General features: G+C 40.9%; 3 protein-coding genes across 7 annotated transcripts in view; 1 reads left to right on the forward strand and 2 right to left on the reverse strand.

Moving 5' to 3' along the window:
* LOC103466952 (ninjurin-2) lies at positions 1-6,066 on the forward strand. 2 transcript variants are annotated; one of them, XM_008412898.1, is made up of 5 exons: positions 1-19; positions 1,069-1,199; positions 3,553-3,778; positions 5,695-5,830; positions 5,918-6,066. In XM_008412898.1, the coding sequence occupies exons 2-5, from the start codon at positions 1,155-1,157 to the stop codon at positions 6,000-6,002; spliced, it is 492 nt and encodes a 163-aa protein (XP_008411120.1). In that variant the 5' UTR covers positions 1-19; positions 1,069-1,154; the 3' UTR covers positions 6,003-6,066. The 2 variants fall into 2 exon arrangements, with proteins under 2 accessions (XP_008411120.1, XP_008411119.1); XM_008412897.2 differs by lacking the exon at positions 1-19 and having other exon boundaries at positions 590-1,199.
* Positions 6,067-6,154: 88 nt separating this feature from the next.
* emd (emerin) lies at positions 6,155-10,671 on the reverse strand. Its single transcript, XM_008412899.2, has 7 exons — positions 10,424-10,671; positions 9,632-9,706; positions 8,408-8,442; positions 8,225-8,301; positions 7,665-7,724; positions 7,112-7,168; positions 6,155-7,028 (listed from the first exon to the last, which is right to left on the reverse strand). Exons 1-7 carry the CDS (start codon positions 10,500-10,502, stop codon positions 6,863-6,865), a joined length of 549 nt encoding a protein of 182 aa, XP_008411121.1. The 5' UTR covers positions 10,503-10,671; the 3' UTR covers positions 6,155-6,862.
* A 2,675-nt stretch (positions 10,672-13,346) lies between these two features.
* The window catches only part of flna (filamin A, alpha (actin binding protein 280)), a 53,759-nt gene continuing 45,488 nt past the window's right edge, over positions 13,347-21,617 (reverse strand). For all 4 annotated transcript variants that reach the window (XM_008412903.2, XM_008412902.2, XM_008412900.2 and 1 more), the window contains 13 exons: positions 21,361-21,534; positions 20,371-20,532; positions 20,086-20,289; positions 19,849-20,001; positions 19,644-19,766; positions 19,286-19,552; positions 19,074-19,211; positions 18,189-18,304; positions 17,301-17,433; positions 17,042-17,218; positions 15,946-16,164; positions 15,672-15,869; positions 13,347-14,570 (listed from right to left, as the gene is read on the reverse strand). In XM_008412903.2, coding sequence (XP_008411125.1) covers positions 14,386-14,570; positions 15,672-15,869; positions 15,946-16,164; positions 17,042-17,218; positions 17,301-17,433; positions 18,189-18,304; positions 19,074-19,211; positions 19,286-19,552; positions 19,644-19,766; positions 19,849-20,001; positions 20,086-20,289; positions 20,371-20,532; positions 21,361-21,534 — 2,249 coding nt within the window. In that variant the 3' untranslated portion in view covers positions 13,347-14,385. The remainder of the gene's footprint in view (positions 14,571-15,671; positions 15,870-15,945; positions 16,165-17,041; positions 17,219-17,300; positions 17,434-18,188; positions 18,305-19,073; positions 19,212-19,285; positions 19,553-19,643; positions 19,767-19,848; positions 20,002-20,085; positions 20,290-20,370; positions 20,533-21,360; positions 21,535-21,617) is intronic.

Here is a 21,617-nt window from a genome sequence, read left to right on the forward strand (position 1 = left end):
CTGTTAATTTTCTCTTCAGGTCAGTATGCGGGTGGGGAAAAGTACCAAGGCTACCGTTTGGGATACTTAACATCATGATTAACCAGAATTGGTCGTGTAGTTAGGTTTTTGTGCACCGTTTGGCTGGTTTTCTCAGGCGAGGTTGGYGTTGACTCGCTCTGAGGACCGTTGGATCTTAACGTCTCCACGGAGGACCGTTAAATCTCAACATCTCCATGTTGGACAAGTTTTATTATTTTTTTTTTTATTTTTTTTGTTCTGTTTAGTGTTGGCTGTTAAAGCAGATTGAGTGTCCTTTTAGGGGTCAGGTAAACTCCTGATTACTCCTATTACGGTCCATTTCTGTGGAAAGACACTTGTTCTCTTTTACAAGCTCCGAAGCTTCAAGTGCTAAAATTGTGCGTCAACTCTGTTACAACAGTTCTGACACCCAGGACCAAGTGCAAAGAATAATATAGAAATTGTTTGATTGTTGAGTTACCATAGTTACAATCAGAGTTTTAGTCCTTTCTTTGTATTTGAGCTCAGTTTGTTTACTAATACAAGTCGGCGAATAAAAACGCAATCTGGATGTCAGCAGCTGGTCGCCATTGCTGACTCTTTGTTTATTTTCTCTTCAGATTGTGTGTCAACTCTGTTACAGCAGCTCTGACACCAGGGACCTGAGTAAAATTCTTAACTCAAAACAAACTCGAGAAGAAGTAAAAGTTACATTTTTGTAAACTTGAAGTGCAAACACGTTGTACTTAATTACAGTAATGAGAGTAACTAGTTATTTTCCACCCCCGTTTTAAATGGACTACATCATCATGCACTTTTCTGTCCAGAATGGCGGCAAACATGGTTCTGTCTCAGCCTTTAACATGATTGGTAATGTTTTAAATGCTTTCAGTGACGTTTTAAGTGACTCCACTTATAGTGCTAATTGATTCAGAGTTTTCTAAGGTAAGGGAGAGAGAAAAACAGGAAGATGATTCTGGAGGTGAAAAGTTGGTGGGAGGAGCATGGAAATATTGCTGAAACACAGGTGGAGTGGCCAGACCTGTTGGGTTTTATCAACACCCTCAGGTTTCCATAGCTCCTCAGCTACAGCAGGGCTGTCTGAGGCCGGACAGAGAGCCATCGGAGAGCAAAGCTGATCCTCAGATCACAGGATGAAGAGAGAAGATGAGGCTCTAAATACAATGGGGGACTTTGAGGTAAGTGCGCTTTTACATCCCAGTCTCACTACATAATTCAGGATCGAATATAACTTTACTTCTGTGAACGAAATAAGTGGATGTGAAACAAAACACCGAGGAGATTGTTGATGGAAAACCCAGATACATATTAAACTAAATGATATTTTCCGTAGTTTGACTACTGAATATATACTACAGACAAAATCAACAGCACAAATGGAATCACAATAGGCTTTAAGAAATGTTGCGGTTAATCTGTAAATATCTGAATTTCTGCTCTTTGTTAATGGATCAGATCATTCCCACTGACTGAAAAGAGTCACACTAGCTTGGTCTCCAAGAAAGGGGGATTGGAATTTGACCAAACCTGCGTTACAACTCCTATATTCACTTTTACTGCAGCAAATCCAGAAAGTCCACAGCTCTGTTTTCAAAAAGGTTCTTAAATGATTTTTTAATGGATCTTTACTCCCAGATGGGAATCATATCTCAAACAATCTTTACAGGAAAAACAACACATCTGTTCATAACCGTGGTGTTTACACATCACACTTGTAAGCATTGTGTTGAGGTGAATGAAAGCTTTGCAGTGAGAGTTACACCCAGGTGTGACATGACATCCACCCATGTGCATGACTGGGCGGAGCTGCATGCCTAACGCCTTGTCATTGTGTTTTGATTGTACGTTTCCATCAGAGAAAGGTGAAGCAGAGAGATTGTCCAAAAGCATTTAAAGTATTCAACCACATGTCCTAAATGTAAAATGTATTCTTTACATTCACAATTTAATTATTTTTACCAACCCCATTTGTTTTAGCAACAAAATTATAACTCGTGAGACTACAACACACTTTCTGTTTGTCTTCAGGGGATTTTATGTCTTTCAGCTCCAGATCACGTTTACCTTTGGGAATAATAAGCTTTGCTTTTCATTTATCCCACGTTTCTTTATTGAAATGTTTTATTTGTGTGATGTAATATTCATATTTTAAACGTTGTGTTTTCTTTGCAGCTGCAAGGACAAAATTATGATTAACAGAAATAGTTTTTAAAACATCAGTCATAGTCCATAAAATGTGTTTATGTTTAATGAATTGAGCTATCGACATAAAATTGCTTTTCAGGAATATTAAATAAGTTAAATTTATTGCATATGACAGCATGTTATTCTTTAGTTCTGTGTACATTGAGCTTAAATGGAAATCTATAATATAAAAATTGCATATGTATCCAAAAATATTCAAAAGTGGCTTTTAAAAGGGAGACCACTTTGGAATATTTTTTGATTTCTTTGCTTTTACAGAGCAAAGAAATTTGTATTCCAAACTTAATCAACAAGTTCAGTTTACTTTGCGTGATGAAAACATAAAACAATTACCAAACAGAACAAAAGAGAAACATTACAGGTCAGACTAGAATTATGTGTTACAGTTATTAATAATCAAAGTCAACTCTAGACAAATGTGGTTTTAGTATTGATTCATAGTGTTTCAGCATTTTTGCAGTTTTTGAAAGTTTGTTCTAGAATCTAGATTAAACTGAATGCAGCTTCTGGACCCAATCCAGAACCAGCAGATCTGACCCAGCACTTTAATCGTTTCAGTAAAAAGTCCTGGTCAACTGCGTCTTATGCTGTGAGGTCCAACTGCACAGCATTTGGACCTGTGGTGTTCCACAGTCTCAGTGCTGTGGTTACCATGGAAATCAGACAGAAAGATGTCAAAGTGGTTGATCATTGTTAAGAAACTATTTAACTGTCGAAACATTTTTTTTTTTAAATTTAGGTTGGAGAAATTAGCCTGTAATTCTGCAGACGTGATTTGTCCAGATTGTTGTGGTTTTTTTTAAATCAATATTTTGATAACTACCATCATTAAAATCCGAAGGAAAACACTTTATGACAGGCAGAACTTTCATAAGGAAAGCTTAAAAAAGCTTTCAAAAATAAGTAAAGTTCAGAATAGTTTGAACTTTGAATTGAATGAATAAAATAATGTTTAACTCAGTTTCTAACTTGTATTATGGAAGCCAGTCAGTTTAGCTCAGAGCAGTGGAGGTAGAGGAAGCACATAAAATAGGAGCATCTGACGGGACATGCATGTTCTAGTTCATGAAACACGGCAGGTTTTAATGTCGACAGCGAACGCAGCACATGCTGGGTCTGGCCTGTTCCTCTGGCCCAGGTGAGTCATCACCTGTCGCAGCGCCATGACACATTCTTCATGCTGCCACACCCAAATACAGAGACCAATAACACACAAAAACATGACAGTGTTTGGAAAAAAAAAACATAGAGACCCAGAAAGAAGATCTCTAAATCTTCTTATCTTGTGACATGTTGTTGAGAGTGAATGTTTTCTTTACCCTTCAGGTTCAGACCGGTAAAAGACCCCCCTCCTTTGACATGAACCACTATGCCACTAAGAAGAGTGCAGCTCAGAGTATGCTGGATGTTGCTTTGCTGATGGCCAACTCGTCCCAGCTGAAGACCATCCTGTATGCTGGCCCAGAGTATAACTTCTACATGCCTCTCATCGTTCTGCTCGCTCTGTCCATCACGCTGCAGGTGGTAGTGGGACTGCTGCTCGTCTTTATTGGCAAGTGATTCCCACGCTTTCCTTTTTCACCACCATCGTTGTTCTTATAGCAGTAAGTTAGTTCTGTCAAAGCACATTTCTGACTGTAGAGAGTGTGGCTTACAAAATCGGGGCTAAAAGTCATCCGTGTCCTGGGGACACCGTGTAGATCAGTCAACACTGTAGTTCACATGCTGCATGTCTGCATACATGTCTGATTTTAATTAAAATATTAAAAACTACATAAAAACCTAGCTTTGTCTGTCTCAAAGAGATTGAACTGTTTGAAGCGCTGGGTGAAAACATCGAGCTAAAACATCCAACAACACTTTGGACATTTTTCTTTTCATATGAAATGAATCCATTGTCTTTATTCTCCTCACTTTATGCATTTAATAATAATCGATAATCTTTATTGTCATTATGGAAACCATGTAATAAAATTACTTTGCCTATTATGAAATTGAGTGATAAATAGAACCAGTATGGCATTTAATGCCCGCATGGCTAGTGGGTATAAACTGCTCTTCAGCCTGGTTGTCGTTGCTTCAATGCTCCTGTATCTGCAGCCAGATGGCAGCAGYTGGAGMAAATCGTGATCAGGGTGAGAGGAGAGTTTTAAAACGTTCCTGGTTTCCTGAGGCAGTGGGATCTGGAGATTTTCAAGAAAWGRCAGAGAACAGCTGATGGTCCTCTGGGCAGATTGTATGAGTCTCTGGAGAGTTTTCCTCTGTGCTGCTGTGCAGCTGGAGAACCACAGAGACAACAGGCTTTCTTTCTCAGTTCTACTGTATTTACGTCCCAGGTCAGGTTATGATCTCCCAGGAAACTGGAGTTTGACATCCTCTCCACCCGGTATTCACAGATGTATATTGGTTGAATTTTTCCTTAATGATAAAATCCACTATGATCTCCTTGGTCTTGGCTGTGTTTAGGATCAGGTTGTTATCTGTGCACCACTTTGTGAGTTGCTCCACCTCATTCCTGTAGACAGACTCATTCCCTCCTGAGATCAAGACCCACTACAGTTATGCTGTCTGCAAATTTAACAAGAATGGTACTTTAATGGACTGAAACACAATCATGTGTGCAGCGTGAAGAGCAGAGGGCTCAGCACACAGCTTAGTATGGGGGCCCACGCAGACTCTTTGTTTGTGATCTATAAAGAAGTCCTTAATTCAGGACAGGTGGGAGAGGGGATTCCCAGATCTGCCAGTTTGCACACCAGTCTGTCAGTCAGGGAGGATGGTATAAAAATCAAGATGTAAAATAACATCAGTTTTATGATGTAAAGAGAACATTGAGCTGCCTTGTTGCAAATTCCATCCATCCATCCATCCATCCATCCATCCATCCATCCATCCATCCATCCATCCATCCATCCATCCATCCATCCATTTTCTTTACACCCTTGTCCCTTAGWGGGGTCGGGATTGTTGCAAATACGTGCTATACAAATAAACTTGACTGACTGAATTTGATAAAGAAACCAAGCTTTCTTTCTGTTTTAATGTGTTGTATGTTAGTTCACAAATATTTTGTTAAAATACAGTAATAAGTAACATTTTTATTTATGCATTATTTAACAGCTCAGTTGTTTGAAAATCTACATTTTGATTATTTAAATATTAAGAAAAGAAAAAAAGGTAAAAATTAGATATTTCTTTAAAATGTTAGACTTCGATTTGATTATATTTTGGAGCTCATGTTCTGTTGGTCCACAGATGTAGCACTTACTACTGAACAGCCACCAGGGGGCGATAGAGATGTCTCAGACGAAAGCTTTTATCTTTTCAAATAAAGCTTCTATCCTTCAGTCTCAACATCACACGAGTTTTAAATGTCTCAGATTCTGTGCCAGACTCTTTAGTTCTCCATCTCTTCTGTCCTTCGTTAAAGTTTGATGAAGTTCACGTGGTTTTGTTTCGTGCCTGCAGTGAGGTATAATCTGAATGATGTACAGAAACAAACCAAGCTGGACACGATGAACAACATGGCCACGGTGTTCGTCTTCTTCACGGTTCTCATCAACATCTTCATCACTGCGCTCGGGTTCCAGGGCCATTCGATGAGGTGGGGTCACAGCAACACACCACACATACACACACACCTACCACAACTTATAATGCTTTGTTTTCAATATTTTATATTTTTTCTCAGTTTTGACAGCGTAGTGCCGGACATCCCTCTGAAACCTCAGCTGCCTCCTTTGCCTGTTAACCTGACTAAGACCGGGGTCCCATAGGACACCATGGGCCCCTCAGATTCTTATTTATTATTTTTATTTTAAATACAAATGCAAATAGTTACTTTGTTTTTACCAATACTTTTGAATCTTGAATAAAATGTCTGTTTTTCTTATGTTTTACTATCAATGTTTTGCACTTTTTATTCTAAAATATAAACCAGTCTTCAGTTTTTGATGTGGTAAAAATACAAACAGTTACCCTTTATTGTCAAAACAAGCAAACAACATCTCAACACACTTTTTACAAGGTTAAAAAAAATGTATCCAGAAGTGCATAATCAAATCCATCCTGTGTTGTCACACACACAGATTCACGTTCAGTAACATAAATTCAGTTCTATCCTATTTATCATCCAGTTCACTCAAATGTAGTTGATAATTCAGATTGGAAGAGGTTATCCATCTAAGGATCTGATTACACTGGATCGCTTTGCAGCAATCTATAATGGTGATCAAGCACATGGCAACAGAGGGAAGGAACGACTCGCTTCTAACAGGAAGTAGCCTCAAGCAGACTTGGTATGAGAGGCCATCATGCTCTGTGATCAAGTTAGGGTTCAGAAGATGAAGCAGGAGAAGTGATGGTCCAGCAGTACGCTCAAGGGAAAGAAAAATTAGTGTAGCTTAGTATGGAACTGGAATCAATCATGGTCATAATAAAGGAGCATGGCCAGGCTGGATGTTGCTAAGCAGAATGACTGATTTTCAATGCTTCTGTTTCAGCAGACGCAGCAGTGAAATGGAGTGTGAACTTTAGACCTGTAAACTTTCTGAGCTGACTAACTGGGTAAAATATTACATTCTGAGAGAAGAAGAAAAAATGCACAAATAAGTAAAACAAAGCCAGGAATCTGATTTCACATCACAGTGGGGAGGGCGTAGTAGCATCCAGCTGCTAACCCGGTCAGCACCAGCACCGCTGGGATCACCATCCGTGTTTTTCCTGCCGACTGCCGTCTGATTGGCCCTTTGACTTTCAGTTTGCTGTGACTGGTTGTTGTGTGGCTTGTCTTCACAGACACACTAAGACAGAGGAAGGGAAGATGTAGAGCAGGAAAGAGACTTTTTTTTCATCTAACATGCAGGTATCAAAAAGCAGAGCTCACAGATGAAGGTTCTGTTGGGTCTGTTGATCCAGTTCAGTGCTGCTTTCTTGGTCCATCCTGGAGAACGGGACATTGTACACAAACAAACAGAACATGATCATCTGCATAGAAACATAATAAATAAATGATAAAGGACAGATTCCCCTCATCTGCATCCTGGTCTGTAATATGAGCAGACTGACATAGGTTCATCTCATCTCACCAGGAAATAAAAAATGAAACCATTCTCATGCTTTTCATGAATAGTTTCTTAGATCATAAACTGAAAATAAGATCTGTATTTTTACACAGTTTGATTAGAAGGAAAATTTGCTATGTTGAAGATCAGTGACATAAATTCACATTTAAACACACATTTATAATATCAAAACTTGATTTAAATCAAGTTTTCTGTAAACTTATTCCAATCATTTGATCATCTAGAATGTGAGATTAGCAACCATAGTTAATGCACTTTCTTTTATTACATACGTCTCACTTATTGTTTAAAGAAAACTTAAGCATCAACATAAGTGGTGGGAATGTAAAGAAAACAAAGCAACCCAACACTCACTCTGTGAGTTGTTCCAGTTTCAGATCATCAGACGGTTCATAGCTGCTGCTTTGGTTGATCCTTTACACAGAGAAGAAAGCACAGCCTCATGCACAAGAGACACATTTTCATAAAAACATCAAATTTAAATAAACACGTTGAGCAAACATTGCAACAAAGTTTTATTTTAAAACCAGACCAGTTGAAATCGTTTCTTCTTGGTCATTCAGCCAGTAAAAACCTTAGTTTGGTTTTCTATTGTTTTCCGTGAACAATAGAATATTTCCACTGTGTCAGATTCTAAAAGCAGCTGAAAGTTGGTAGTGGACACTCCTGATGAGGACCACATGACTCTTCATGTGAAGATGGTCATATAAACAAATAACCTTTGACCTCAATAAGCTACAGTACCCTGGTGTCGTCCAGGACACGACCATCTGATTGAGAAGAAGACAACTGGACTTCTTCTGTTGTTTCAGCTCTCATCTGAAACGGCTCCTTCTGTTCTGTGGTTACTATTTTTATTCTATCTCATCTTTCATGTGTCTGCCTGATGGTCAGGTTCAAAAAGCAACACTCACTCTTCAGCTTGGTCCAGTGGCTGATCTCCATTCTGCTCAGAGCCAGGCAAAAACTGTGCTGAGGTCTTCTTTCTTCTCTGTCAAAATGAAAAGATGCTGTTGATCATTAGATTATTAGTGACTTCCGGAGTAGAAATGTTTGGCACAAAGACAAAGACGAAAGCTTTTATGATCAGGACTCACCGGATGGCGACATATGATGTACGTGATTTCCTCCTCTGCATGGCAACAACAAACATTCTTACACTTCTGAACTCATTTACATAAACTATGTCATTCAATTTGTCAGGATAAAATACAGCAATACAGGAATAAGTGAAGTATCCACAGAGTTTAGATAGTTTAAATAGCAGATGACATCATCATCTGCTATCATCATCATTACATTTGAAAAACTTGAATTGTGTAGTTAGCCAAGAAAAACAAGAGGAAAGAACTGAAAATAAGCAAGAGTTATCTGATCAAAGAGATTATTTTCTTTTCTTTACCATTTTGCTCTTGTTTCTTCCTTTGTGTCACAATGCAGTAAGAATCATAAAGCTGCTTAAAGGGTTAAAATGAACTGATCTAAATCATTCATCGTCTCTGAACAACCAGGAAGGAAAAGGGGAAAAGCCACAGCGGCAGATTTAAAGTGAAACTATTTGGCGGATCAGTTTGATGACATGGATCCTTCCTACATAATTAATGTTTCTTAAACCCTCRGGGAAAATGAAAGCAATGGCTCACACAAATATTCAGGTGTATTTCATAAGAGCTGGAGATCAGGTAATGAATCACAACAACAACAAAGCAAAGGCTTTAAAGATCTCATTGTGTTTTCTGTGCATGCATGGATTGGTTATCTAAAATCTGACTAAGTGGGAAAAATGAAAAGAAAGTTCAAACATTGTTTATATCCAGAAATTCATAACAAGTTTGTTAAAAGTAAATAAATCAGAGATCTGCTCTGTTTTATCTGGCAGGTTGGTGTCGCCTCCTTTTCTATTATTTAACTGAATAACCAGAATATACAACTTCCAGAAGCAGTCAAGGTAATGCTTTACACCAGGCATAAAAAACACTAAACAAAAACAAAAACAAATGAAAGACCAGCGATTTTAATTTTTCCTCTTTTGCTTAGAAATACAACCCTCTCGACCCCTCTAAGGGACAAGGGTGTAAAGAAGATGGATGGATGGATGGATGGATGGATGGATGGATGGATGGATGGATGGATGGATGGATGGATGGATGGATGGATGCTTAGAAATACTTGGGATGTGGATAATTATGAGACAAATTTGCTGCATGAACTGAAATGGGTCAAATTCCAGGCATTTGAAGCAAAATCAAAGTGCAGCAATTTATCAAACTTGACCAAATAAAACATGAACTTTACAGTTTTGTCTGAGTGAAACGCRCTACCTTCTTCTCTGTAGAAGGTCCGGTCCTTGGCCATGGCCTCCTCCAGCTTCCTCTCATACAGACTTCGAGTGGAGTCTGTGGTCAGAAAGTTCACGTCACAAAACACAATTCACACCAAACCTGGTGACAATCAGTAATAACATAATGACAGCTAAYACATAATGTAAAAATAACAATCATGTGATGCATTTTTTTTTTGTCAATAATAAATTATATCATGTTAAAAAATATCATAAACTGTAATTACCATGTAATATTGTTCTTATCTAGCAACTCAATGTACCTCATGCTAATTAAATGCATCACCATTAAGTGATCATTTTACACCACTAATCAAACTATAGTCTATAAACAAACCTTTCRTAAAGCAGCTCATTGGTTCTTGTAACCATATTTTGAATAAATGTGAGAACTTAACCATTCACTGTACCTGTTGTTGACTAGCAAACACTGCAAAAAACATATTTATGTAAAATCATCACCTGCAGTTACTGAATAAGTAACTGAATAACAAGGATGTAATGTATAATGTATTTTTTTAATGGAGCACAAATTCACAACACGTGTCTCAGGGCACTTTACAAAAAAAAGTAAAWAAAAGTAAGGTACATCCATTTTATTTGATCCTAGTTATGTAACAAGGCATCRTTTTATTTTATTGATTAGTTAAAATGTTTTCTATTAGATTACATTGAGTCGTTTATCTGCAGCTGCCAAAGAAAAACTGCTGATGGTTGAAACACAAAGGAAGTATGAGTGCCACCAGTTTGAGCCTCCCAGTTTGATACCTACTCACTACTGGTCCATGCTTGATGCCRTAGTCAGTCAGTAAATCGCTGAGCTGGGCATCCGTTTTATTGATGATAGGCATCCTGAAGAGGTGGAGGATCCTGATCAGACGGTGAACTGACAGGAGAGCAGGCTGAACAGCAGAAACAGCCGGAAAAAGYCAACCAGAAACAAAAATAGCAGAACAAGTACGTCTTAAAAGTTATATTTCCATTATTTTGGTGCAACCGAAACACATTCTGACCTGAAGATCTGAAAGAAGGTGCTCACCTGTCAGCAGTCAGCGGCTGGGTGGAGCAGAACAGGTGGAGGGGTGGAACTGGTGCAGCAGGAAAATGAACTGGGCGTTACTGTGACGCATTCCATCACGAAGCAATCATTTTAATTTTCACAAAGGAGGAAATGGGATTCTCTGAAATATAACCATTTAAAATCTGCACAAAACGAYCCAATCAATAGATTAGAATATTACCTACAAGTCCATTTATTTTCAGGAACTTCATCTCTGAGTAAAACACATAATATAGAATAATTAACCACAGATGGATGTTTTTAAATTCAGGTGGAGCAGCTCCCAATTATAAAAATATCAAATGCTTATAGTCATGTATTTCATAATTTTTCTTTTTTTCTTTTAACATTMACATGTACTCCTATAGTGTTCGGGGGCCTCAGTGCTGATGTTGCTTTTAATCTGAGGTTGCAGTTTTTTGGAAAGTTACATGTTACAATATATTATATATTTATTGATAATGTAGCAGACCTGACGTGACAGAAGCAACAAGCAATAAAAGGGACAAAATATAATTTGTTTCGGTTTGTAACTGAGAGGCTTCCAGGTAGAACTGATAAAAAGATGCTGAACATTAAAAACCTGAGACGAGTCGATACATCTCCTGACGGCCAGGCAGCAGTAACAACATTCAGCCTCAGCAGTCTGAGTCTCTGCCTCTGATCCTTCATTCAACCAGGTKAGACGACTCAGATCTCAGATCTAGTTGTTTTACATTGCTGACAGAAGCAAAAGTTGTTTATGGCATTCTTTTTTTTCATTTKAATTGTTTTATTCTTTAGTTCTAATTTGCATTGATTTGCCTATGAGTATTTTTTATTCAGTTATTATTTGGTGATATTGTGGAAAGCTCTTTCTTGTTCTGTTCATCTAGTTTTTTGCAAAGCTTGGAAATAGTTTTTTTTTTGTCCCTATGAATGAAGCACTGAAATATTTTTTCAGGTATGCTACAAACAGAAGTGTGTGTTTATTTATACTCYCAGACTAACAATGTCTTTGCTGTCAGTAAGTCAAACTGAAAGCAGCACTGATTCTAGAGAAGTTTGGCACAAACACAAGAAAACCCAGAGACACAAGTTGACAATCAGGACTCGCCAGAACCTGATCCAAGTTATTTCCGTCTCTACACACAAACATAATTACACACACACCTGAAGTTATGCTTGTCTGAAGAGTTTATTCTAACATTTTGATACAGCAAGAAGAATTTAAAAAATGTTTCCAGAGAAAAGAAGCATCAGATGGCTGCCTAGATGCTATCTCATGTTCCATCTATGTAGATATCCATCCATAGATATGCACTGTTTGGGGAGAGAGAATATAGGAAACATTAAATTAGATCAGCATTAGATGTTTTTCGTGCCTTAGTTCATTTTATTTCAGTTATGTTGCTGCAAAACGTACAGATGTGGAAGAATTTGTCAAGCCTTTCGAACATGTCTTAAATTAAAACAGAATAATCTGAGTACAGCAGTTCTGTGGAAACTTCAGGATCTAGATCGAGGAACTGAGAGGGTTGAATTTTATAGGTTGAATTTCAGACTCTTATATTGTTGAAATACCCAGTGGAGGGTATTGTTGAAAATTGCTCACCAAAKYGAGCAATTTTCATTTTCACTATGGACTTACTCATATTTAGTATTTAATGTTTCCAGAACCTTTAGAAGAAAACTCATCCAATGCATTAAAGATCCTCCATCGTACTAAAYGGTAGGCGCACATTCCTCTGTTCTTCATGCCAAACATACCTGCAGAACTTGTTGCCAAAATGCTCATAACTTAGTCTCACCTAAGCATACAGTTCCAGTTGAAGTAGATTTTAGCTAACTGGATGTTTACATTTGTGATGGYAGGACTGAATAGTCCTTTTCCTGGCATGTTTGCCCAACAGCTGATAGCCAGGTGGAAGAGGACTTATGGTTACCATGGAGACCCCTACCAACCAGCAATAATTTTGCCTCTCGTCTTCAGTTACAGATCAGCTGAAATATGAACATTTTCCTTCGTGGACACCCATCAGGCTCCTCAGAGCTCTGGAAAGATTGTTTGGTTTCAAAAACTACATTTAATTTCACTTTGAATAAAGTTTTTTGAATTTAATTTACATTTTGTTTTGAAATGCATTCCCATTTCCTCTTGCTATAGTAATTTTATTTAATTTCCATTTGGGATTAATAAGTGCTTTTGAATTAGAATAAGAATTGTTCATTTCCACCCCTTACATTTAACATACTGCCATAAAACACAATMAGCTGAAAAGATCTTTGTGCTCCCAGTTTTGTTCTGATGGGCAGATTGTGTTGAGATTGAGAACTCTTCATACTTTTTTCTTCTTCCTGTCATTTTCATGTCGATCTGCTGACCTGCTTCAGTCCAAACGAYACMGAGCCGTTCATGGACCATGAAGTTGAATTTGTGAATCAGACCAGACATGACTTCTGCCGACAATCATTTGTTTTTTTAAAATACAAATGACTCACTCATTTCATAGAGGCATGCAATCTCAAGGTCTACATACACATCGACGCCTGACCTCCGTTCAGTGGCTCCCTCTGGTGGCAGAGTGAATCAGCACTGGTTAAAAGTGTTTCATAAAAATGTGTTGGCAGCAGAGTGTAAATAAACAACAACAAATTTCTGTTCGATTGAGAAAAATACTTTATTGTGTATCAAAATACTGTCTTACAATCACTTTAAAAGCCTTTTTTTAAATTTGGACAAAATTCTGTTATTTAGCTTCGAAATACAGATAAAGGCACAAAGCAGAGTTATGCTCTAATGGAGGGTGAAATGCAAAACAAAGACTTAAACCGCAGCAAAGCCTTTAACTATAAACTCTTTCGACAAGTTTGAAAACTTCCCTTYTTCGACCCGTTGGTCATCGACTCAGAACTTTTTCCAAAACCTCCTCGGAAAGAGTTTCCCAATCTTAAAGGATATGCGGAGCGCACGCTGGTGTCTAACGTAGCCACACAAAGCGACATCTTCCAGCAGCCGTGTTCAGAGAAAGCTAAATACATGTTAGCACACCCTTTGATTTCCTGTCTACTAAAGGACAGCAGTGGGTAAAACTGGATCACACTAGCAGCAGATTAAAACGATGACGGATGATCGGAAAAGCCGAGCGAGGGTGAGCTTTGACTGGGCAACGCCGACAAGCGACAAGCTGAGTTTTATACAGACACAGGTCAAAGTAATGTCACTGTAACACAAAAATAATCCAAAAAATAAAAAAAAAGACAAAAAAAGGGTTGTTTATAAACCTTTGTCCTGTGATTTGCTCATMTAGAAGCTCCAAAATCCATTTTTCATGTCTGTAAGAGCTCCTCCAGTGTAAACAGTAACCTTCCATCTAAAGCTGGGGACCAAAACCTGTTACTACAATATCCTGGCATTCTGCACTAATTTAAGGTCAACACGTGGCTGAAAGTGTTAAATATTCTGGTAGTTTACAGTGATCAAAGGGGCGTCTTCCCCCCTCCCCATTTCTGAAGGAAACAAGCATTCACTGTGTTGCTCTTTAGACTGGATTACAGTGAAGGATAACAAGCAAACTGGCTCACATGAGTTAAACTGCTACCACACAGGGAATCTTAATTTGCAACAATGGGAAGACTTTGGAGCCGTAAGCAGCCACCAGCGGGACGGGACCTCCGGGTCGCTGCGGTGGCYGTTAGACGGTGAGGTGGTAGGGACTGCCAGGGATGTGCTCGTCRCCCCACTTCACCACCAGGATGTACTCGCCCTTGTCTTTGAGCTGGTAGCTGACGTTGTACACGCGGTTGCCCATGTGCTTCACCAGGATCTCCTCGCAGGGGACCTTTGGACCGTCCACACCGACCAACAGCATGTTACGACCTGCAGAATGAAAAGGTTTCAATAAATAGTAAAAAAAAMAAAWACAAATTGGGAGCATCATAAGTCATCTGAGTCAGAGTTGACCTCTGGTTCTGATCTGCTCTGCATCCCCAGAAGCAGAACCAAAGACAGAAGCAGCATTCARCTTCTAGGCACCATGAATCTGGAACAAACTTCCAGAAAACTACAAAACAGCTGAAACACTGAGTTTCTTTAAATCTAGACAAAAAGTCCACCTATTTAGAGTTACCTTTAAACCATCATCACTGGAAAATTAACCAGCTTTCAGTCTTGCATCAAACTGAGATTCATTGCAAGGCTGACTGCCATCAGAGATCCTTACTGACCAACAAATCATAAAAATATTCTGATACGAGTTTTAACATTTCACTTCCCTTTTGGAATAAATAGTTGATGCAACTTAATACAATCTCAGAGCATTCAGCACAATGTCTGAAATAAAAAAAAAAATGAAGACATGAATGGGAGCATTTCTGTCTCGTTAGGTTCTGTTAAGTTTGCYGACAGGAGAATTTGGTGAACCAAAACAGTTCTGATGAAGTGGTAATGTACACCATGCTGACTAATAGTGGRAAATAACAGGTGTAATGACTGATCCCTGAGGTACACCACAATAGTCCCCGAGTTGTAGTCAGCAGTATGACGGTGATGATTAAGTTGTGATGGAACTACGCATTGTTTATTTGGCATTGAGGAACGGGTTGATTGTTACAAATGCACTAATCTTGCTCTGCAATCAAAAAGGAACGAGGGAAAAAAGGATTCAGAGATCCGCTTCCAACAAGAAATACTATTGGTGTGACTTAGYCATACAGTTAGCCTCAAAGTCTCAGTCTAAAAACAGAATCTCTGGACAGCATCCATCCACCGTCTGACAAAATAAAGTCACAAGCAGGTCAGTGGTAAATCCTCAACAGCCTCCATTTTCAAGCCAAAGTTTGGTTATTAAGRGGTTTTCAAGCAGAGTTTGATAATACAATTTATAGTAATTATATGCAATTACTATAAATTCAGATTATCAAATAATCTTTGGTSAAAACTTAAGTGCCCACATTTTATACATGAATTATAAAGGCTTACCTGCTTTGCTGCAGTCGACACAGAAGTTGTTCTTCTGACCAACAAACGCCTTGGTCAGGCCCGGGCCCTTAACCGTCACCTTGCTGGCATCTGAATGAGTGGGAGTGGCCTGCTGAGAACTGCTGATGGCGCGGGTCACGGGGTCAACCATGACCGAGGAGGTTTCATGCATGCTGTGGCTGGACACAAGCTTGGAACCTGGAGAACAGAGCAAGTCAGGGGCGGCTGCATCTCATTTTAYCGTTTCAAACCAAAAGCAAAGACCTCGCTTCACCTGTAATCTTGGCCTTAAAGGGGCTTCCCACAATGTGGTAAGGGCCGCCGTATTTGATGGAGATGAGATAGTTTCCAGGGGCCATCGGAGTGTATGTAACCTTGTAACCCTCTGGACACTCCACACAGTCCATCTTCACTTTGGAGGGCCCGTCGATAGTCACAGCGAGGGCCCCGGGGCCTGCAGTGCTCGTGTTTACCACAAACTCGCATGCCGTTCCTAAAAGCAGTCGGGACAAAATTGAGCGTGACAATGAACCGGGTAAGAAAACACAAGGTTTYTTGAAGCTGAGCTGTGCAGCAAAGTTTACCAGACACTTTTCACCATGGAGAAACTTCTAACCATGTACTTATTACACACGTCCTTATTTCTGATGCAACTCGATATCATGGTAACATAAAACGTGCMAAAACAAATTACAGAATAAAGTGTTTGTAATGTTTAGTTCTGAGAAATGAAGCCACTACTATAAACTGGATGCCGGAAAGTGGCCAGCAGGGGGCAAAAAATATTTTAAAAAATGAACAAAGGTTGAATGAGGACTTTTTCTGAGCTCCCCAGAAAACATGAGGGAGGGTGTAGGAATGTAGTCTGCAACATTTATGGGTCTTGAGCTTGAACCCCTCAGCTGCACATGCAGCTGGAAATGGCTAAAAACATCTTGAGGTGGTATATTATCGTCTCTACACTGGCCAGTGATTATCAGCACAGAGAAATATCTGACAATTTGAATCACTGCAGTTTTTTGTAACATTTGCTTCAGGATTTCTGCCGGTTTTGAAGGAAGAACCAAAAGTTTCTCATTTTTCCCCCTTGATCCTTACCCCCCCTCCCCAACTCTAACTGCCATTAGCAACACAAGATAATCACAATGCTAAAGGCTATGCATTTTCTGGATTTTSCATTTTCAAAACATTGCAGTAACATGCTACATGCTAAAGAGGTTGCACAGTAGTATATGTGGAAAAACTGTGCGATACAATTAAATGTTTTTATTGTAATGACCARGACATGCTTGCATACTTATTCTAACCTGGATAAAATCTAATTACACACTCTGCAAAGACAATGGACATGATGGCGGTGGCGGCGCTACCTGTGGTGCCTCCTTCCAGTCCCGGTCCGTAGGCGGACACCATGCCCGGATCTCCAGCCTGGCCCGTCTCCCCGACGCGGATTTTAAATGGACTTCCTGGAATGTGACTTCCATTAAACTTGACGTCGATCAGATAGAGGCCGTTCTCTCTGGGGATGAACCGGACTGCGTATTTGTCTGGACAAGGGGGACAGCAGAGTYAAGTCACACAGAGACTCCTACAGCCCTGCTGGCTCTCTAAAGGATTCTCCTCCGTTACCTTGATCGATCTCCGTGACGCAGCACTGCTCCAGCGCGCCGGAGGGACTGTGGACCTTCGCGTCGATCACACCTTTGGCACCGTTGAGGCTGACGGCAAATGATGCCGGCTGGTTTACCTTCAACCCTGACTCCTGCTCGACAACAAAAACTCCAACACTGAGTCACAAGCTGAGATTACTATTCAAGTCAACAGCAGCAAGCAGGAGTTTTGTATTYATCTTACCTGGAGGTCGCTAAGAGGGCTAAAGAGGAAGGCTGTGTAGCGGAGAGACAGAAGGTGGAATGGACCCGAGAGAATCAGTGGATCTGCTCAAATTTGAGTTCTTTASTTGTGTGAAGGAGTGTGTGAGAGCAAAAGAGAACCCAGAGAAACATCTGTAGAACCCAAATCTAGATTTTCTAGGATTCTTTTTGAAATCAATAGGATGTGAGGCTTGGTAATGTGTGTGTGAGAGATCAAGGAGACAGGAAGGGAAAATAAAACAGCCCGTTTCCAACCTCTTTAACCCTTTAGCGCCCTGTCACAGCTTCACAGTGGGAAGGCTGTTGGGAGCCTTTAGAATGAGGCACGAGAAACACACACAGTCCTCGAGTTTCCCAGAAGCCCCTGAACTGCCCCCCCATGCAGCATCAGCTCATCATACAGCTTCACCTCTCCACTCTAGTCTCACAGCATCTACTCACTGTTTTCTCCTTTTCTACGCATCAACTGACATGTTTCATTAGGTGGTTTAAAGCCCCAAAACTAAAACTGCTCAACTTCTTCTCTGGYTTGATACCCAGAATGCAGATGGCTTGAGCTTCAAGCTGCTGCTGCTGCATGGCGGGCAGTGCACTGCGGCCTGGTCTGCATGCACACGGATGTGTGTGTGTCTCAGAGCCTCACCTGAAGACTGGCAACAGTGAGGCGGCGRGCGTCGTCCGACGGCGAGGACACGGGGACGATGAAGGGGCTGTCGGGGATGTGCTCGTCGTTGAAACGGATCGACACCTCGTAGTCGCCTGCAGGAGGACACAACGGTCAGAATCACTGAAGCTGGACGACGAGGAACAGACAGTCACTCATGGGAAGTATTTGTAGGAGTACAAGATTACTTGAAAAACATGACCTACTCCRATTTTGGTAGAAACATTTTTTTTTTGTTTTTTTTTGTCCGAGAAGAAAAAAAACTAATATGACGATAAAGTCGGCAACAGTGGGGTGACCATCATTTATATGCAGAGGGGACCTGGTGGTTSGGTCCAAGGGGGGCCAGTGGCTGATTTTCAGATGTTTGCGGCAGAGGATTAGATCAGTTTCACAAGTGCGTATCAGCCAATATCTGATCTCCCAGAATTACGGATCTTTAACAGCAGATTTAGTGGTGCACCCCTAGATATTTGGGTTTCTTTCAATTTATAATTTCAGTATATGATTTTTGTCATTTTCAGCAACAAATTATTTAGTAATCACCAAACAAATAAGTCAAAGCTTTTTCGACTTCTTTTTCAAAAAAATTTAATAAAATTATTTGCCCCACATCGCAAGATTTGTCAATACTAAAAAGTTTTAGAGTTGTAAAGGARATATTCWAATTTTTCTAGCTGTGTTTCATTGTTCAAACAATTAAATTTATTCACAAAAGGCTTTTTCATAGTTTTTAAAAGAGAAATTGATAAAGTTACTATTAGATGGTTGTGCCTTATAAACTGAGCTCCATGTTGAACTCCTGTCCATTAAACAATGAAAACCGTTTGATTTGTTGCACATGCTCAGTGCGTCTCCTCTCACCCGGCTCCTGAACAATGTAAGACACTCCACTGGAGCCATCCTTGCGGTCCTCGAAGGTGATCTCTGCCTTGCTGGGCCCCTCCACGGCGATGCTGAGGCCCCCGGCCCCGGCCTCTCTGGTCCAGATGCTGAACTCGGCTGAGGAGCAGCACAGAGGAGTCAGCCGCACCGTCGGAAACTACACACTGCTCACACACACCGATCACACCGACCTGGTACTCCAGCCTCGGCCCTCTCCAAGCCCGGGCCCCCAGCGCGAACTTTGTGGGCTCCGCCCTCACCCAGGGGCCCGACGGTGAACTGGAAGGGGCTGCCAGGCACGTGCATGCCGTTGTACTTGACGCAGACCGTGTGCACGCCCGTCTCGGTGGGGACGAAGCGAATGCAGTAGGTGTTGTTCTCTCCCTCCATGATGTCGGCTTTGTGGATTTGACCTGAGGGGCTGGTCACCTGGGCCGTCATGTCCGCTATGCTGATCTCTGAAGGAAGAGGGGGAAGGAGGAGGTCAGATCACCAACAGAACCAGTGGATGTTCTGTCTTGTGATTTCCCAACTTCCTGTTAGGGTCACCTGGGATCTTGAGGCTGAGGTCACACTGGCTGCCCACGTTGGCGACAGAAGCGGCTCTCTTCTTCCTGGTGATGCTCTCCTTCATCCTGCCCTCCCCAGTCACCTTCACCGTGAAGGCGCTCCCTGTGTGCACAATCCCTTGGTTCAGTAAGCCAAAAGCCCAGTATTCCTGACCTTTAACCCCTGACCGTTTAATGGTGAGCACCTGGCACGTGTTGGTCGGCAAATTTGATGTTGATGATGTAATTTCCTGGTTCTGTGGGGCAGTAGGTGACCTTGCAGGTGCCATCCTCTTGATCCTCGGTGTTGATGTCCACTTTGCTGGGTCCCTCAATGGAAAGGCTCAGGCCACCATATCCTAGCAACAATAGGCAAAAGTTAATATTCAATTCCCTTTTTCTTCAGACGGAATAATTTTGTCAAAATCTCCAAAAGCGTTTACCCGCATCGCGAGTGTCGATGATGAACTCTGCTGGCTCAAAGGTCCTTGCTTCGCTCAGGCCCTGGCCGCTCACACGCACACGGCTGGCGTCGCCAATCTCCGATTGGCTGATCATCACAGAGATGGGGCTGTTGGCGATGTGGCGTCCGTTCTTCTTGATGTTCACCAGGTGCTCGCCGATCTCTTTCGGCACGAACGAGACGCCTGACGGAAGAGGTGACGGTTAAAGCACCGATCGCATTCCTCCAAAGAGGTGACCTGTGGACCGATCGGCGGCAGACTCACCAACATGGCCGTTCCGCAAGATCTTCAGCAGACAGGGTTCCTCGCGGCCCGAGGGCGTGGTGAGCGAGGCGGTCAGCTGGCTGATGTCCAGCTCACCAATGTCCAGAGGGATGTCAGCAGCCGACCCCACCTTCAGGTGGGACATCCGCATGGAGTCGTCACCTGGAGACAAGGACCGGCTGATTAGAGCATGCATGTCTGGACATCCACTGGTCCCCATGGTAGAGCAACAAATGCAGCAACTATTATATTGGTCAGCAGTATAAAGTCTTTTTTACATATTATTTGCATTTCTCTGTTCAATTAATTTCTACTGCCATGGTTTATGAATTCATGTGATCCATTATCCTCATCGATCAACGTCAGTGGGCGGAGCTAATAAACCAGTGAAGATGTTTATCCCGTTTTCTTTTAATTTGCAAAGAACTTCAACAATCTGAAGGTTTTCTTTTCAGTTCTTGTTTTCCTGAGATTTGGCAAAATGAGAGCATTGTTTCCTTTCAGTCCAGCACCTGACTTCTCTTTTCACTAGTTTATGGTTCAGTAAGCCATTTAACTCTGACCTATGAGTCAGTCATTCAAGTACAAACCTATTCACTTAAAACAAAAAAAACCTTTCAAACTCCTACACTTTCATTGAAGATCTCACAAAAAACTGATTGTTTACAAAAATATTCAGCATAATTTCCAGTAAAAAAACCCAAACAAACCAAAGATTTCAAAGTTGGGAAAGACTTTTAAGATGAAGCAAACCTTGATACATGTGTTCAGAAAATGTCTTCATAAAGTCCTTTAAGAACTCTTCTCAAAGAAATACCCATGAAAGAGGATGATTACAAAGATAAAAAGGACTGAAACACTCATTTGTTAAATGCTCCTGCCAATTCTCAGCAGTCACTGATTTCGTAATGACATACGATCTGAAAGGTTGGAATGAAAATGTGGGACATGACCGCGAACTTGACTGCCAGGTCGAAAATGCAGCCTTACCAGTGATTCTGGCAGAGAAGGGGCTTCCTGGGATGTGCTTGTCGTTATACTTGACCAGGATGCTGTAGTCCCCTGGGAGAACAGGGAGGTAGGACACTGTGCAGGTCCCGTCCTGGTTGTCCATGCAGCTGATGTCTGCTTTGGACGGCCCCTCGATGGCCAGAGAAAGACCACCTGCGTTTATATACAGCAACGCACAAAGTTGTATTTTTGTGTCTGTAAGAGTCATTCTCATAAACACAATCAAAATCCGGACC

The sequence above is a fragment of the Poecilia reticulata genome, linkage group LG7 (assembly GCF_000633615.1).
Source record: "Poecilia reticulata strain Guanapo linkage group LG7, Guppy_female_1.0+MT, whole genome shotgun sequence".
In the NCBI taxonomy this organism is placed as follows: Eukaryota; Metazoa; Chordata; class Actinopteri; order Cyprinodontiformes; family Poeciliidae; genus Poecilia; species Poecilia reticulata.

Bases quoted from the DNA above. Each gene is read 5' to 3' on its own strand.
- LOC103466952 (XM_008412898.1), top strand. From the start codon at position 1,155: ATGAAGAGAGAAGATGAGGCTCTAAATACAATGGGGGACTTTGAG. The intron at 1,200-3,552 runs GTAAGTGCGCTT...TTTACCCTTCAG, and splicing joins ATACAATGGGGGACTTTGAG to GTTCAGACCGGTAAAAGACC. The intron at 5,831-5,917 runs GTGGGGTCACAG...ATTTTTTCTCAG, and splicing joins TTCCAGGGCCATTCGATGAG to TTTTGACAGCGTAGTGCCGG.